Source organism: Cyanistes caeruleus, chromosome 3 (genome assembly GCF_971803275.1).
Source record: "Cyanistes caeruleus chromosome 3, bCyaCae1.hap1.1, whole genome shotgun sequence".
NCBI classification, from domain to species: Eukaryota; Metazoa; Chordata; class Aves; order Passeriformes; family Paridae; genus Cyanistes; species Cyanistes caeruleus.
Genome location: NC_141703.1, coordinates 89,064,597 through 89,080,102, shown reverse-complemented (window position 1 = coordinate 89,080,102; position 15,506 = coordinate 89,064,597). Strand labels below are relative to the sequence as shown.

General features: G+C 40.2%; 1 protein-coding gene across 6 annotated transcripts in view; it reads right to left on the bottom strand.

The window, feature by feature from the left end:
* SPAG17 (sperm associated antigen 17) overlaps nt 1-11,610 on the bottom strand; it is a 90,993-nt gene extending 79,383 nt beyond the window's left edge. For 4 of the 6 annotated variants that reach the window (XM_086884001.1, XM_086884002.1, XM_086884006.1 and 1 more), the window contains exons 1-3: nt 11,459-11,610; nt 3,019-3,159; nt 2,150-2,209 (exon numbers count right to left, since the gene is read on the bottom strand). In XM_086884001.1, coding sequence (XP_086740127.1) covers nt 2,150-2,209; nt 3,019-3,159; nt 11,459-11,551 — 294 coding nt within the window. In that variant the 5' untranslated portion in view covers nt 11,552-11,610. Of the gene's footprint in view, nt 1-2,149; nt 2,210-3,018; nt 3,160-11,150; nt 11,354-11,458 lie in introns of those variants that run through there. The other 2 variants (XM_086884004.1, XM_086884005.1) reach the window with 2 other exon arrangements.
* Between the last annotated feature and the right edge of the window lie 3,896 nt (nt 11,611-15,506).

Genomic DNA, 15,506 nt, shown 5'->3' with positions numbered 1-15,506 from the left:
TAATAGAAATGACCCAACAAACAGGTGTGTAAACAACAAAAAAATACACAACTTGTTGATAAAATACATATGTTTTTAGTTGTAGGTCTTGTTAGAAAAATTGTACATGATAAATTATGAAATCTGTTGATATATTACAGGAAGCATAATATTTTCTCTTTCATATATAAGGGAAAAAATGAATTCTGTAGGATCTTTGTGAGAGAATCAGCCTATCATCATTCAATTAAGTGCTAGAATTAGTACAAAATTACCAAGCAGGACTCCTACCCCCATCAAGTCATGTAAGAGTCAGAAAAGTTTTAGACACCTAATCCTCTTGGATTTGGAAATTTTTTAGCTACATATTTATAAACCCTGCCCAGAACCTCTTCACTTTGTACAGCAGGAGTGATATGAGATACAAAACAATAAAATGATAGAAGGCCTGAAGGGGAATAACTTAGAGCAGACAGGAGGAGTTCTTTTAATATGATATATAATTAGCTTGCAATGTATCATGAGCCATTTGTTAAAGGTTCTTTACCTCTAGCCACTGCAAACTTTTGGCTGCAGTGAAATTTATTAAAACCCCTCCATTTCAGTGGATGCAAAGTGTAAGACCAATGGCATGGGTAACAATATTACTACTAATACCAAAACAACCACATTACTATCCACATCATTAGTCCCAAATTCACACACATGTGCCTGTCATATGGTCAAAGACCATTAAATGTCAGGAATCTCACAGTACCTCTAAAAATGAATATGGAAACTTGTGGAAAAGGCAGCATGTTGAATCCTGCCACAGAGAGCTGTATGTGGCAATGATAGAAATGCTCCTCTCAGAAGAGCTTTTTGTAACCCTGTGTTCTGTGCTAATCTTGTATGTGTTTATCTTTACTAGTGGAAGCAGTGCAAGCAGTGAAAGCTTTGAGTGCTCAAACTGCACATGGAATACATGTGAATGTTTGGGAACAAACTCTGCCCAGAGAGGTGGGATCTTAATGCTGTGGCAACATGATCGATCTTTTAATTTGCTACAGCCTGAACGGAAACTGAGCCCAAGCAAAAGGTCAGAACAGGCATTTTATATTCTGTGTTAAAGGAGGGGAGTAAAAAAAGTCTTTGAGGAGTAAAGTAAGTAGCTAATGAGACACAGCACTGACAGCTGGAATTTAATAAGTGTCCACTTCACAAGGAAAATTGCTCAAGGTAATTAAATACAGGTATCATTCAAAACTTCTGCTTAGAGCTAGACTTCAAAATCCTCCTGTCAAGCAGGACTGAAGAAGTTTTACATACCAAGTAACATAAGGGTGAATTTGCCTGGGAGGCTAGTCCTAAATGAAGAGGGTTAATTGCATAAAATTCACAGTTCTGTCAGTGGTAAATAATTCCAAAGGGACTTGTTCAGGTAGCAGCTTGGCATTACTGAAAAACAGACCACAGCTAAAAAGTACTGTTATAAAGTCCACCAAAATCTGAGACACATAAAAAGTTTATTAGTCATTGCAGAAATAAAACACAAACAAAGTCTTTTTAGAGGGATCCAAAATTCTTTACGCTTCAGGTCTGTAAGGACTGTAAAACTCTACCTGAGAAAATTTTAAACAATCTTCTAATTAATTGCAGGATTTTATCACCTCTCACAAGCTGTAAGTAAAACATTAACAGGGTAGGAGGAAGTACTCTTTGTACTAAGCATGATTCCAAACCCTGCTGACATAGCTCACTAGATGAATCAGGTTACATCAAACTGAGATTATAATGGGTACTAGCACACAGAACAGTGTTTCATATCGGGGATTGCATCCCCATAAATGAAGGTATAAGTTTCTAAGTTATTGGGAGCATCTGAGACAGAAGAGCCTGACAGGTTTTCTGTAATTTGAGACATCACCATCAAAACATGATCACGTAACATATCCTTCAATAATGAAACTCGTATCCCTGAAAACATGTTTTGATCATCACTTAATCAGCAATCCAACAGAATATTGCTGGTATCACAAGAACAAAGCAGTTTAAGTGTCTAGATGGTTGAATGTTTTTACCAGCTAGATCAAACAAATTTGCATTTACTTAAGAATGTGTAACCAAACCACACAGCCCTACACACTTCAGTGTAAAAGAGCACTGACTCTGCAATAATGTTTTAACTTACCTCATAGTACATAGGTGCATCCTTAGCCTTTTTTCCCTTTTGACGCCCAGATTCTGCGATCTGCAAGTAAATAAAGCATTCTATTGTGAGAAGATTTTATGTTTACCCAAAGTACTTTACTCATTATTCTCTTTTGCAAACACTACACTCACACTCCAAAACAGCAAGGAATCATCTTATGGCAACCCTGTACCTTAGGGAGGGTGTTTTTTATCAGCACCTTGAAGAAAAGTCTATAACAAAACTTAATTTACAGGGAGCAGAGAAGCTTTTATTGTAAGCTTTTATTTTTCCATTTTTAACTCCTATGAGTTAGAGCAATGAAGCTGCTAAAAGTATAGAAAGTCCTATAAGGAGTGATGAGGGAGCTGGGGCTGTTTAGTCTGGAGAAATCCATTTCTCAGAAGACACCTTATCAGTCTCTACAGTTCCCTGAAAGGAGGTTGTAGTAACGTGGGGATCAGTCTCATCTGCCAGGCAAAAAGTGACAGGATGAGAGGAAATGGCCTCAAGCTGTTCCAGGACAGGTTCATGCTGGACATCAGGAAGAACTTTTTCAAAGAAAGGGTTGTCAAGCATTAGGATGGACTGAGGAGGTGGTAGAGTCACCATCACCACTTCCATCCCTGGAAGTGTTCAAGAAATGACTGAATGTGGTACTCAGTGCTGTGGTTTAGTTGATAAGGTGGTGTTCAAAGGCTGGATTCAATGATCTTAAAGGTCTTTTCCAACCTTAATGATTCCATGAATTAGTGTAATTTTTGAAACTTCCACAGACCAGTTTATCATTACCACAGACGAAAAAAGGCAGGGTCTAGAAGTGACACCTACAGTTTGGTGTAATATTAAAAATTACTGTCTTGGAATACCTGTCTGTCAATATCTTCACGGGTTATCACACTGAAGAGCTTTCGCAGCGGCACCTGCACAGCAAGAGCCAGGGCCTGGGTGTGGATTTCATCCTCAATCTTGGTCCCAACAATGAAAGTGATGCTAGGCTTCCAGTCATCCTACATTTCAAAATAAAATATTAAAAATATTAAAACTCATGCCAACAAAAGTTCTTCTCTGCAGTTTCAAAGAGTAATCTTGTAGAGATGGCTTTAGGTCACTCTAAGACATATCAAACATCACTGTATTAATCACACTGAAATTGCATGCAACTCGAAAAAGCCCCTACTACTTTGTCCCAATTATTTCTGCCATCAGGTGGCAGCATTATGCTATGAAAAACACAAAAGCCTAACAGCCTTAAACCTTTTAGCAGGCAAATGATGCATTAGCATCTCACAAAGATGTACTAACTTTTAAATGGCATTTGCAGATTTGACAGTTCAGCAAACAAGCAAAAGAAATAAGTGAATTTTTAATATGTATTATTGTGATTACTCAATGTAGAAAAAAATTTACAATTTTCAGCTCCCTCGTCTTTCAATTAGATAATGCCCAGGTAATATTTTCTTTACATTGTAGCGTTATTTTTATGATGTTTTATGAAGGTATATTTATGCATACTACGTCTCTTGCATGGTTTCACTAAATATTCTGAATCAAGAAGAATTACTTACCAATGGCAAGTTTTACACTACAGTATTGGTAAGTTAAAAACACTAGCAGTTTTCAAACATTTGCAGTAGCATATGCATTACTGTAAAGCAGAAAAATGTTTTCAGTGCTAAAAAAATGCAGAACAAGAAAAGACTGGAACACATTATTTAGTGATGTACATCTACAAAAGCTGAAAAATCATGTAATTTAAGCAACTTTTACTGGTTCTTCTCTTTCACATTTCTACTGGAATTCCTTCCACAGAGTGAGTCGCTATCTCCAGCACATCTGTATCTCACTCTAGAGTATTCTTTATCAGCATTAGTAGTGGCTGAAGTAGGAGCATTTGTAATGGTTGTGATGCACAGGAATCACCCAATTTATTTTTTTTTCAGTGCATATCTGCATGTGCAAACAGCAAGGTTACCAATGCAGCTGCATAAAGGTAAATATGGAAAGGGATTCAGTCAGATCAAGGCAGTCCCAGGACAATCACATTAATCAGGACCAGGCTAAGCAGAGTCACAGTCCAGTGTGCATCATAGCAAGGAAAGATTTTAAGAGATTTAAGACAGGGTGGTAACTTTAGGATATTGAATATTTTCATATATTTATACTACATACAAAGTCCTTGTGGAATAGAACAAAACCTGAGCTGAGTTACGGTAAAGTGAGGAAAAGGAGAATTCTAAGAAAAATATTTAGATAGTAAGAGAAGCATCTTCTTCCAATTTTACAGTACTCTTCTTCATTTGCACCTTTTCTTAGCTGGTAAAAAAGCTACCTAAATGTCTGCAATTTGAGTAACTGATGGCTTGGGATGGGAGAAAGCCACAGTTGAATTAAGCCTCAAAACAGTGCATGCTTGCATGGTGGGAAACAGTTTGTCAAACACTTAAGGTAACAAAGGATAACATCACATAAGTATGCCCTATTTTTCTAACCACAGAACATTCAGAAAAACAAAAAGGATGTAAAGGTCAACTGGGTCATTAAGTGAAATTGCAAGTAGCTACAGATCAGATAACTAATCCAAAAGGGTGCCTACAGCTCCATACATCATGAACTTCGTTGATGGTTTATTGCTGCACAAAATAAATCTCAAGCTTTTAAAATTATGAAGTGCTAGAGAGATCAAGCATATCACTGATGCTCTAGGAGTGTGCAACACGGTGGAATTTATGGGTGTCCAGCTGCACTGACGCAGCAGACACTGCTCACCAGAGAAGTGGCAGTAGTAGTGGGGACTGCACCAAGTACACGGAATTGCATTTTGCTCTTTTAAGACTTTCTGTCTAAAGCTGCAAGACAGCTACTGGTGCACAGCACTGTGAAAGAGCTCTAGGTATTCCAGTATTGCAGCTAACCTGGAATCAAGCTATCACTGTATACCTGCCAGGAGCTGGACAGTAAAACTTCAGCATTCTTTGAACAGGAAGTATTTAGATGCCAATGCTTGTGTGGAAATGCGTAACTAGGCTCTCAGAACTGAGACTGAAATGCTCTCATGTGGCAGTATCCTGGTGCTCCCAGTGCTGATCACCAGATACAGGATTTTTACAATAACCTGTGTCATGAGCTAATGGAGCAACTGTTATCACTGCCCACTTCAGTGAGGATGATAGAGAGGAAAACAAGGTCCAGTAAGTCTCACAGAGATGCTGACAGCTCAAGAGCAGCAAGCATTAGGAATGTCAGGTTCTACTCAGGATCATACGGTAAGCATGGTCCAGCAGTAATACAGACCTTACTCCCACAACTTCCTGCAGTTCTTCAGATACATAAAAAATACCTATGAGAGAGCTCTAAAACCCTGCCTTATTCCTTCTTCAGTTCCTCCTCAGAACATGTTGACAGCTTGCTGCCCACAAATTAAAGCTGCTTAGCACTGATTAATATTACTGCAACAACAATGCCTGTGGAACCTGTCTTCCTTATCGTCTTCTCTTGATTTTTCCACCCCCTGGTCACAACTGTTCCTAGTTAATTTCTCCTTCCTTTTCCACTCTTTGTTCCTCATCTCAGTTACACCACTCGTCTTAATGCTTCCCCCACCTGTGACTTGCTCCCCAGCTCTTGTCCTCGGTCTCCTTGTTTGGCAGGTCTCCACTTTCATTATCTGATCCCACTTCAGGCTTTCTCCACCTTTAGATTCCTTCTCCAAATTCTTATCCTTTAGCCAATATAATAATTCCCAAGAATTTTCAGAGCAATGAACCCTCCTGCACAGAAGTACTGTAAGTCTTTCTAAGAGAAGAGAAATTTCCTTGTTACCTCTGTGGTGCCCACCTTCTCAGCAGCCTGTGACAAAGCACCAAAGCAAAACATCAGGGTAGGTCCTGCTCGTGCAAAATGAGTATAAAAAAAAAAAAATAGGACTTATGCAAACAAAATTATCCAATTACAGATTTTTTTAATTCAAGAAGAAATTATCATCAGTGTGCCACATCTTCTCCCTATTCTCTGCTTCAAAGAAACAAGGCGAAAAAGCTACTCCACAGAACAGCTACGAGAATATTTATACTATAGGCAAACCGTTGGCTAATACATTAAAAGAAAATACATGGAATGAGCCTTTACAAGATAACTGAACTTGTAGTGAAAATTACAACCTTACTTAATTCTACAGAAGTATATGCAGCTCAACATAAGGTCTTTTGCACAAAAATTTAGAAATTATTACAGACAGCCTATTCTCCCTAGTGCTAAATGAAGAAAATAAACTGCTTTTCTAAGAAAAGTGCAATACCTTGGAATAGGAGCTGGAAGTAGCTAGTAAATATCCGAAGTATCTGCACACATCTTCACAGTAAATAATGATCTAGACTTCTTGGAGTCATTAATAGCATGTCATCTATTTCTAGACTGATCGGTTTTGAAGACTTTAAGGATCATTTTTCCGAAGAGCTGAACATTGAGAACACGAATTGAAGTCAATAGTCAATGTGCAGCATAAATACACAGTTTAAGGTGTTTGATTAATTAGACTATTTTCTGAGGTTAAAAATCTAGTATTTTTGCAATCCCGCCTTTATATTATCGATCCTGTAACAGTATCCCTAATGTTCAAGGCACTGAAAGGACAGAGAAGAAACAGACCCTGCTTCTACAGCTCACCACCTAAAATCACAACATAAAAATGTGAAGGAAAAGTAGTAAAATGTATATGGTTACTTTAAAAATATTTTCTCCCTCAATATACAACTGCTCCTCTACTTAGTTTTATTCTTTCAAATGTTATTGTAGCATCAAGGCTTGAGAAAGGATCTGAGAAAGGATAGATTAGTGACCCTAAGGCTACCTCAAATGACGTTCCCAGCTTAATGAACAGGATAGAAAAAACCATAAAAATAACTACTGGAAAACCATGGAAACAGTCTAGGGAGATTGCCATTGAGAATTTAACATGAGCTCTACAAACTGCACAAAGAAGACCAAAATGCAGGGAGCAGATATCCCACAGAATCAACAATGTGAATTTAGAAAAGAAATTGAAGCTGGAAATGTGGCATTGGCAACTGAACACTATTTAAGCAATCTGAAACAAACTCCAATTAAGGGCAGGCTAGATTGCTCTCACTGGAAAACATTCAGTGACAACCATTGTTACAAATGACACTATCCAGTTTTAAAACTCCTGGCCATGTCAAGAATTGAAATGCACCAAAGTCTCTCAGTTTTAGAAACAACTATCTGTGTGGGAAACTTCTATACCCCTCAGTTGGAGAGGCTCCAAATCTGCAAGATCAACCTAATCCTGGAAGCTCCATGTAAGCAGCAAATGGTTGTCCAGAATCCTTGCTTTCACAAAACACAGAAGGTGCCTCATCTTCTCATGATTTTGCTCTCAAGGCTCCACTGCGTTCCTCTGTAATGTGATTTTTTCCAACTGTTATAAACCAGTACATGTAGCCTGTAGATCTTCATCACAACAGTATTGGAATAGCATAGGTATGTTAAGAAAATATCTAACTTTAATTCACATTGAAGAAGAAAGCAGATTTTCTTCTTCCTTTTTATACTTATCTTGTTTTCTCTGCTTCATTTCCTAGACACAAAAGGGCAGCTGTTTTAGGGAAGACAGCGGAAGAAGTCAGGTATATTGTTTATTTTTTCAGTACCAGTTTCTAGTTTCTCCTTGGTCAAGAAAAACTTCAAGCAGCCATCTTACCCTCCTCCCATTTCCAGACAATCCAAGTATCTGTCATCTTATTTTTGTGGTACTTAATGTTGTGGAGTTAACTGGGATTTTTTTTTTTGGTTTGTTTGTTTGGTCAGGCTGTGTGTTTGTTTTGTTTGACTGTTTGGTTTTTTCCCCTTAGGACAACAACCAGCAAGTTAATTTCATAACAGCAGTATTACAAATTTACCTGTAAGAGCTGAGAAGAAACATTTGAAAACTCAAAACATGTGAGCATCAAACATATTAGTGGTTTATGAACAATTAGCATAATTAGCACTCTTCATTTCCGAGACTGACAGAGCTTGTAAACCACCAGTAAATACAACTGGCATTACTGGGAAAGGTTGTTTATCAGGAGTTTTGTAGCCTCAAGGTAGGACATCACTGCTTGGAAATCTGCAGATTCACTTGCACTACCTGCTGATTGACACACCCACATTTACTAATGGCTTTTGCTCTTAAGAGCCTGAGGTTTTACTGTCAACATGGGCAGGTGAGAGAATATCAAAGCTCAACAGAATGTTAATTTTTCTCCAAAGAGGAAGCAGTATGAATAGCAATCAAAAGTGGAGCTACCCTATTCAGAATATTTTTAGAGGTTTTACAAGATTTAAGATCAATTTTCAGGCCCTAAAATGCCAATGCAATGAGAGAAATCATACAGATGGAAAGTCAGCACAGAACATGGCTTCCAGCTGCTATGCTTAGTTATACCAGTTAATAAGAACAAATAATAAATGACAGTTATTTTAATTAAGGGCTGTATTTGCCCAGAATTCACCTTTCACTTAGCAAATATCGCCCTTTACCTACTTAACACATGCAAAATGAAACTACTTAAGAATCATAATTTATATTTTGCAATTTAATTCTGTAGTGAACCCAATCAAAGTAGATTATAAATATCTGAAGGCAAATACAGTTTGCAACTCCATGTTCTTCTGCATAGCACATTACAAACAAGAAAGACATGCATAAAATATAATGTGAGGCTCTGGAAAATCCATATTTCCTCTGTATGTGTTTTTAAGCTGTATGTTTGCCAGTTTTCACAGTGCATTTAATAAAAGCAATTATTTGGTTAGTAAATACCATTTAAATCATATTTTAGTTAGTATACCCGTTCATAAAAATCTTAACAGCACTGGTAAAATGCTTTTCATAGATTGAACTAATAAAATAGTGTAAGTCATAAACACATTAAAATGTGAAATTTCACCACTCGGTCTATCTGGTACAATTTAAAGCCAGTTCTAGTAAATTCCCTTTGCCTCCAATAAAGGGAAAAATATTTTTCAAACTGATACAAGTAAAAGATTTAAAAATTCTTTACATATGAATTATGAGGAGAGACATTTATTTACTTGATAGAGTTCCTGTCATCTCCTAAATCATTTCAGATTCCTATTGTATTTCATACACAATACTGAGGACGAGTAGGAAGTAAGTTTTGTGCTCTATGTCTGGTGATATCTAAAATTCAAGCTGTTCAACACCCTATTTTACAGACTGCTTTCAGTTCCTGAGCTTTATATATCTGAGTTTAAACTTTGTATGTTATATTATTACTGGGGTAGGGTGGGTGGGGAGAGGGAAGTGTGGTTGGACTATTTGCAGAATGAGATTTGATTTTTAAAAATCATGTTTATCCTTTAATAAAAACCCCTATATGATTAAGTAATTAAGATATTCAATGCCCTCTGTGTTCAAGAGGAAGGAATTAAATTTGGCAGCAGAGCCGTACTTGTGTCAAAGATTTGCTTTTACAGAGCATGTTTATTTACATTATGTACACCCACATTTGGCCACACTTGATGAATCTTGGTTCACACATGCTCAGAAGAGATTTGCTGGCATTTGACAGTTTTGCACCGAGTGTGCTCTTGCCCATGACTCTAAGAGCTAAATAAGAACACTCCTGCAGTAAGAAATTTCAGTGGCTGCCCAGTATCTCAGAAGCCTGAGTTCAAGCCGACAGCAGCAAGGGGACAGTTCTTCCTAAGTTCCCAGGGCTCTGTCTGTGAACAGCATGGCAGAGAAAGTGAAATTAGCTTAACTGGAACAGAAAGCAGTTAGACGACACGAGAATTACAGAAACAAGGAATCTCAAGTCAGCCCCCATGGGTACAGGCATTACAATAATCTTTAATTAGGTGATCACATACTTTTTCCTACAGAATTCTTGCCCTATTCAGTGAGCATTCAACATTTTTTTCCATCTGCCTCAATGTGTGGTCCAGAATAATACCAACTTTGACATTTCCTAAATTTTGAGCATTTTATTTCCTACCTTTAAAAATACTTCAATATAATGGTTTGCATTTAAGAAATGTAATAAATTACGTGTAGAGGCAGCAGAGCATACAAAGCACCTTGTTCAGTGAATTCACTGCACAATATCCACAACCACAGTAAACGCCACCATAAAAAAAACATAATCACTAATTGGCACCTTGCTAGTAAGCATTGGAGGAAGACCAGGAACAGAGTAGGTGATGGAGATTGAACCTTCACCCCATTCTTATGCTTCACAGATGTTTCCCAAGGGTAGGGACAAGATTCACAAGTAAGAAATGGCTCAAGCACCTTAGAACTCTACTAAAAAAATCTGTGTTCTAGGGAAAAATGGAAAACAACAGCCTAAGCTATCGAAAAAGTGGTCTTGTTTGGCTAAAGTTGTATTATATGGTTGCTACCAAATAAAAGTAAAAGCAAGTAAATATTTAAGAGCTTTCTGAACATATGTGGCTTTTTCGGGAAAAGCAATTAGCCAGTTTAAAAGCCTCCTCCTGAATTAAAAGTTCCTTATAGTTAACCAGTGCTGCTGGTATATTAAAGGAAAAAATGCAGCAAAATACAAACCCACATCAGCTAAAACAAAAAACTGTTTTTTTTCTTTTCTTTTTTTTTTTTTTTTAATAGGGCACAACAGGAATCCAGAAAACGAGGAAGCCATGGAAGCAATTTGTCTCACTTGCAGAAGCCGTGCTAGATAAACCCATGTGAAATAAATATTATTGTTTGTGAAACTACCACCCTATTTTGAAACCAAATTCTCTCTTGCAAGTCAAGATTTATGAGAATTACATTGCTTACACGGAACCTGGAAACCTTAATATGCCTTTAGATCCTCACACTCTGTAAAAGAAAAAAAAAAAAAGGAAAAAAAATTAAAAAAAAAAAGAAAAAAGTGCCTTTTAGCTGCACACACTCAGGCAGGAAAATTACAGCCTCACATTTTCAACGCTACAGTTAATGCTGTGTCAGCACCTCCATCAAACCTCGTTGTTCAGCAGTTTATAAAAAGTTCACTCCGAGCCGAAACTTGGCACCCAGAGAAAGCCCAGAAAGGGAAGTGCCGAGGTGAGGAGGAGCAAAGAAACCCGCAGGGCTACGCTCGGTGGCGGGGCAGAGGGGCAAGGGCGGTTCCGCCGCTCCTCGGGACCGTTCGCGGGCCTCCCCGGGGCCATCCTGGAGCCCCCAGGAGCCCCCGGCAGCCGCGACCCGCGGCCCGAGCCGCCTCAGCCCGCTCCCCCCTTCCCTCCGCGCCGCCGGCTCTGCCCCCCGGCTGCCTTCACCTCCTCGAGGCGGGCGGACACCAGCGCGGGCTCCCAGCTCGGCGGCCCGGGCACCGGCGACTCCCGGGCGGACCTGGGCCGCTTGGGGCCCATGGCGGGGCGGCGGCGGCGGCGGCAGCGGCGGCCCCGGCGGCCCCACGCGTCGCCCCGGAGACCGCGGCCGCGGGCGGAGCCGGCCCGCCGGGGCAGCGCTGGGCCCGGCGCCGCGGCACCGCTCCGACGGGGAAGGGCTGGGGCAGCTGGGACTGCTCAGCCTCGGGAGGGGACATCTTCAGTGGCTATGAGTATCTAAAGGGGTTGTCAGAGCGTGGAGCCAGGCTCTGCTCGGTGATGCCAAGGCACAGGACAAGAGGCAACGGGAATGAACTGATGCACAGGAAGGTGCACCTAAATGAGAGTGAACTTTGCTGTGACCACACACTGAAACAGGTTGCCCGGAGGAGTTGTGGAGTCCTCACTCACTGGAGATAGGCAAGAACCATTTGAATCCAGCTCTGTGCCATGTGGTTCTAGGAACTCTCCTTAAGCATGGAGGTTGGATCGGATGATCCACTGTGGTTCCTTCCAACCTGATGGATCCTGTGCATTCTCTTGGGGCCTTTGGGTACTTCTAGCATCATTTTTGAGACAGTGAGCCCCCTCCATCACGGCTGCTTGAAGAAGCCTCACTGAGGCTGTGTGGGGATTGTTGGGCAGGCACACAGACACCAAGTGACACATCTCATGAGTGAGGGGCTTGGAACACAAGTCCTATAAGGAACGGCTGAGGGAGCTGGGGTTGTTTAGCCTGGAGAAAAGGAGACTCAGAGGTGACCTTACCACTCTCCACAACTCCCTGAAAGGTGACTGTAGTCAGGTGAGGGTTGGTCTCTTTCACCAGGCAGCAGCTGACAGAACGAGAGGACACAGTCTCAAGCTGCGCCAAGGGAAATATAGGTTGGATATTAGGAAAAAGTTTATCACGGAAAGAATAATAAAGTACTGGAATGGTCTGCCCAGGGAGGTGGTGGAGTCACCACCTCTGGATATGTTTAAAACAAGACTGGATGTGGCACTCAGTGCCATAGTCTAGTTGTCGTGATAGGACATGGGTTGGACTTGATCTTGGAGGTCTCTTCCAACCTAATCATTGTGTTGAATTCTGTTGAATTAATACCCTGGGCACCAAGTGACACATCTCGTCCCCAGGGCCAAATGGCAGCACCCGTGGAGAACCCCTGAGGAGGCTGGAGGAGCCAGCTCTGTGCCGGCGCTGGAGCGAGACCCGAGCAGCGAGGCAGGGGGTGCGCAGGTGTGGGCAGCCAGGCCTGCTCCCAGGCCCAAGTGGCTCTGCAAATACTACCATATGTTTCAGCACTGGGACCAGAAGGGGAGAGGGAGGCACTGTTGGGAGAAAACAGGAGAGCTGCCAAGATAAAGAATTCATTACAGAGGAGTCATGTCGTGATCTCACACTGGAGACGAGTGAAATATTCTGTGTGATTTAACATTTGGTGAAAATACCCCAAACCACATGCTGCCCTTCCCCCACCCCCTTATACCGACTGGAGTTGCTCAGAGCCTCCAAATCTTTATTTTATTTTCATCAGAGCTTAAAACCCTGCTGTGCAGTGTGTTACTGCCTTAGTCAAGATTTCATTCTGGGATGATACTGACCTAGTGTGTGTGCTGTATGAAACACCTTTTATTACACAGCTTTAGTGAAGAAGTAGGAATTTAGCTTCATAGGGGATGTAGCGAGAAAGTCTTGCATCATTTTAGTTTGCAGAAAGGTATCTTCCCAGTATTTGTAAAGAGTGATGCAGTTGCTAACCTGGGAAAGCTGCACAGTAGATTTGCCAGCATCCATTAACATTTCCCCCAGCCCATCTCTTGGCTGGTGTCGATTTTTCTCTTTTTGAGTTTTTCTTTTATTATCCAGAAAAAACCAAAAATCAGTCTTCACTTGTTCAAAGAAACAGGCTGCATGATATTCCCACCGTATCCTTGTTTTTCACTAAAGTCTTGGATACACAGCCTGTGCCTGCTGAGGTGCGCTGACTGTATGGAAAGGAAAAATGGGGTAGGATCACCAGCTGATGCAGCAGAACAATAGAGAAGTTGGGGTTGAATGCAGAGATAACATTGCTAAATATCCCAACTATGAACCACCCTTCAGATTTTTCATGGCTCAGTTTTCAGGAATAAATATAAATTTCAGGAGGAATGACAGGAGAGGGTTGTGCATCCAGATCTTAATAGTGTGTCTGGAATGTGCGTTGCCATGACTTTGGTGAGAGATGACTACTGTTTAATTATGCCCCTGGATCTGTGTGGATCTGTATCCTCAGATCACTGGAAGGTTAAAAACCAGACAGACTGGTGTTAGCCAACCAGCAGTTCTGAGAACACAAACAGTAGCTGTGAGAACCATGAACTGGCCTGTTTGTATCTACTGTGGGTTTGCTTGATGCATAAGGAATATTTGAAGGAAGTGGTTTTGTTCTGCTGCTTACCACCTTAGTAAATGCATCTTGATAACTTGTTTATTGTTGGATGCTGTAGCAAGATAGCAAGTCCAACTAAAGTAGGACAGCTGATCACTAGGTGTTTATACCGGTTTATTTGAAATCACCTCCACCACTCTCATAAACAAAGGAGAGGAAGAAATTTGATTTATGCTCTATTATAAAAGGTTGTACCTTATAGTCCTAAAATGGGTTATCTGTCAGTGAAGTCTGGTGAAGACATCTCCTGTTTGCCTGCATGTCCCTGTCCATTCTGTTGTGCTGCCAAAGATGCTTGTAGGCCAAGGTGTGAACCAGATCACTGAAACCCCCTTGGTTAAATCCTGAAATAGACAAATCAGGAATACTGGTAAACTACAACCTTTGTTTCCTCCAAATGGTCTGGACTGCACAACACCCATGTGTTGCATGTTTTGCAGCTGAGCCATCTGAAAAACTTCAGTTTTCTTCTGATAACTAAAATATGAAGCTGTTGCAATCTCAAAACTTGTACTAGCAAAGCTGAATGTAATTCAGCTATACTAAAAAGCCTCTGGTTAGAGGAATAGGCAAATTTCAGATTCAGAGAGACAATATGCAGTTTGGGGTATCTTTGCAGAAAACAGGAGTGTGTAGGTGTAAGCTTGACATTTCCAAGAAGTGAAATTTGGTCTAGTGCAAGAGTTAATGGGACTATCTGTGATGACTTTGTGTGTGACAGGAATATTTATGGTGAGATTTTCAGGGATATTGGCAGCCTAAAAATGCCAAGATCAGCCTTTAATTTTTTGGCTTATTAAAAACACTACTTGTAAATTCATGTGTGGAGTAACCTAGGACTTGAATTTATAGTATGCTTGCAATTCTGAATGATACTCTGTATAAATAAAGCATAGTTTACCTTTTCCTGGGAGACAGGTTAACAAGCCTGTGTATTATGAGGTTGTACAGCAGGGTAAGAAGGAATGCATGGTTAATACTGGAGTACTAGCACTGTAATGTACTGTGGAGTAGATAGATTCAGTAACATGTCTGCATGCCCACACTTAATACTAGTATAGGAGGAGTGATTAAAAATGAGGTGTACTCTTTATCTCCTTCAGGGAGAGAAGGAACATTGGTTACCTTTTATTTTGGGGCAACTTAAAGAACATTTGCACTTGTTCTTCAGTAAAGTGTGGGGAATGGAAAGGCATTACTATTTGCATGTGTCATTTCTTCTCTACTTGGTATTTTCTGAAAGACTATGGCTGACTAAAGGATCTGTAAAGGTTTTGATTCTTATTAATTAAAGCCTGATTAAGTGAGAGGGGAATTAATTTTAATAGAGCTTGCTTTGTTTTAAATATGTGGTTATTTTAAATGCTTGAAAATTATTTGGAAAAAATTATCTTTTCAGTAAGAGCCATCACCTTCTCAGCTTTAATTGGGAAGTAAGTGGAGTCTCTTTGCTTGGGTCCTTAAGAACACACTTAATTGCTTTATACTGCTTTCATAAGATTTAAATGTTGCTGAAACAGGGAGGCTTCCTGAATTATTGCTTCAGAAAGCTGTTTCTGTTT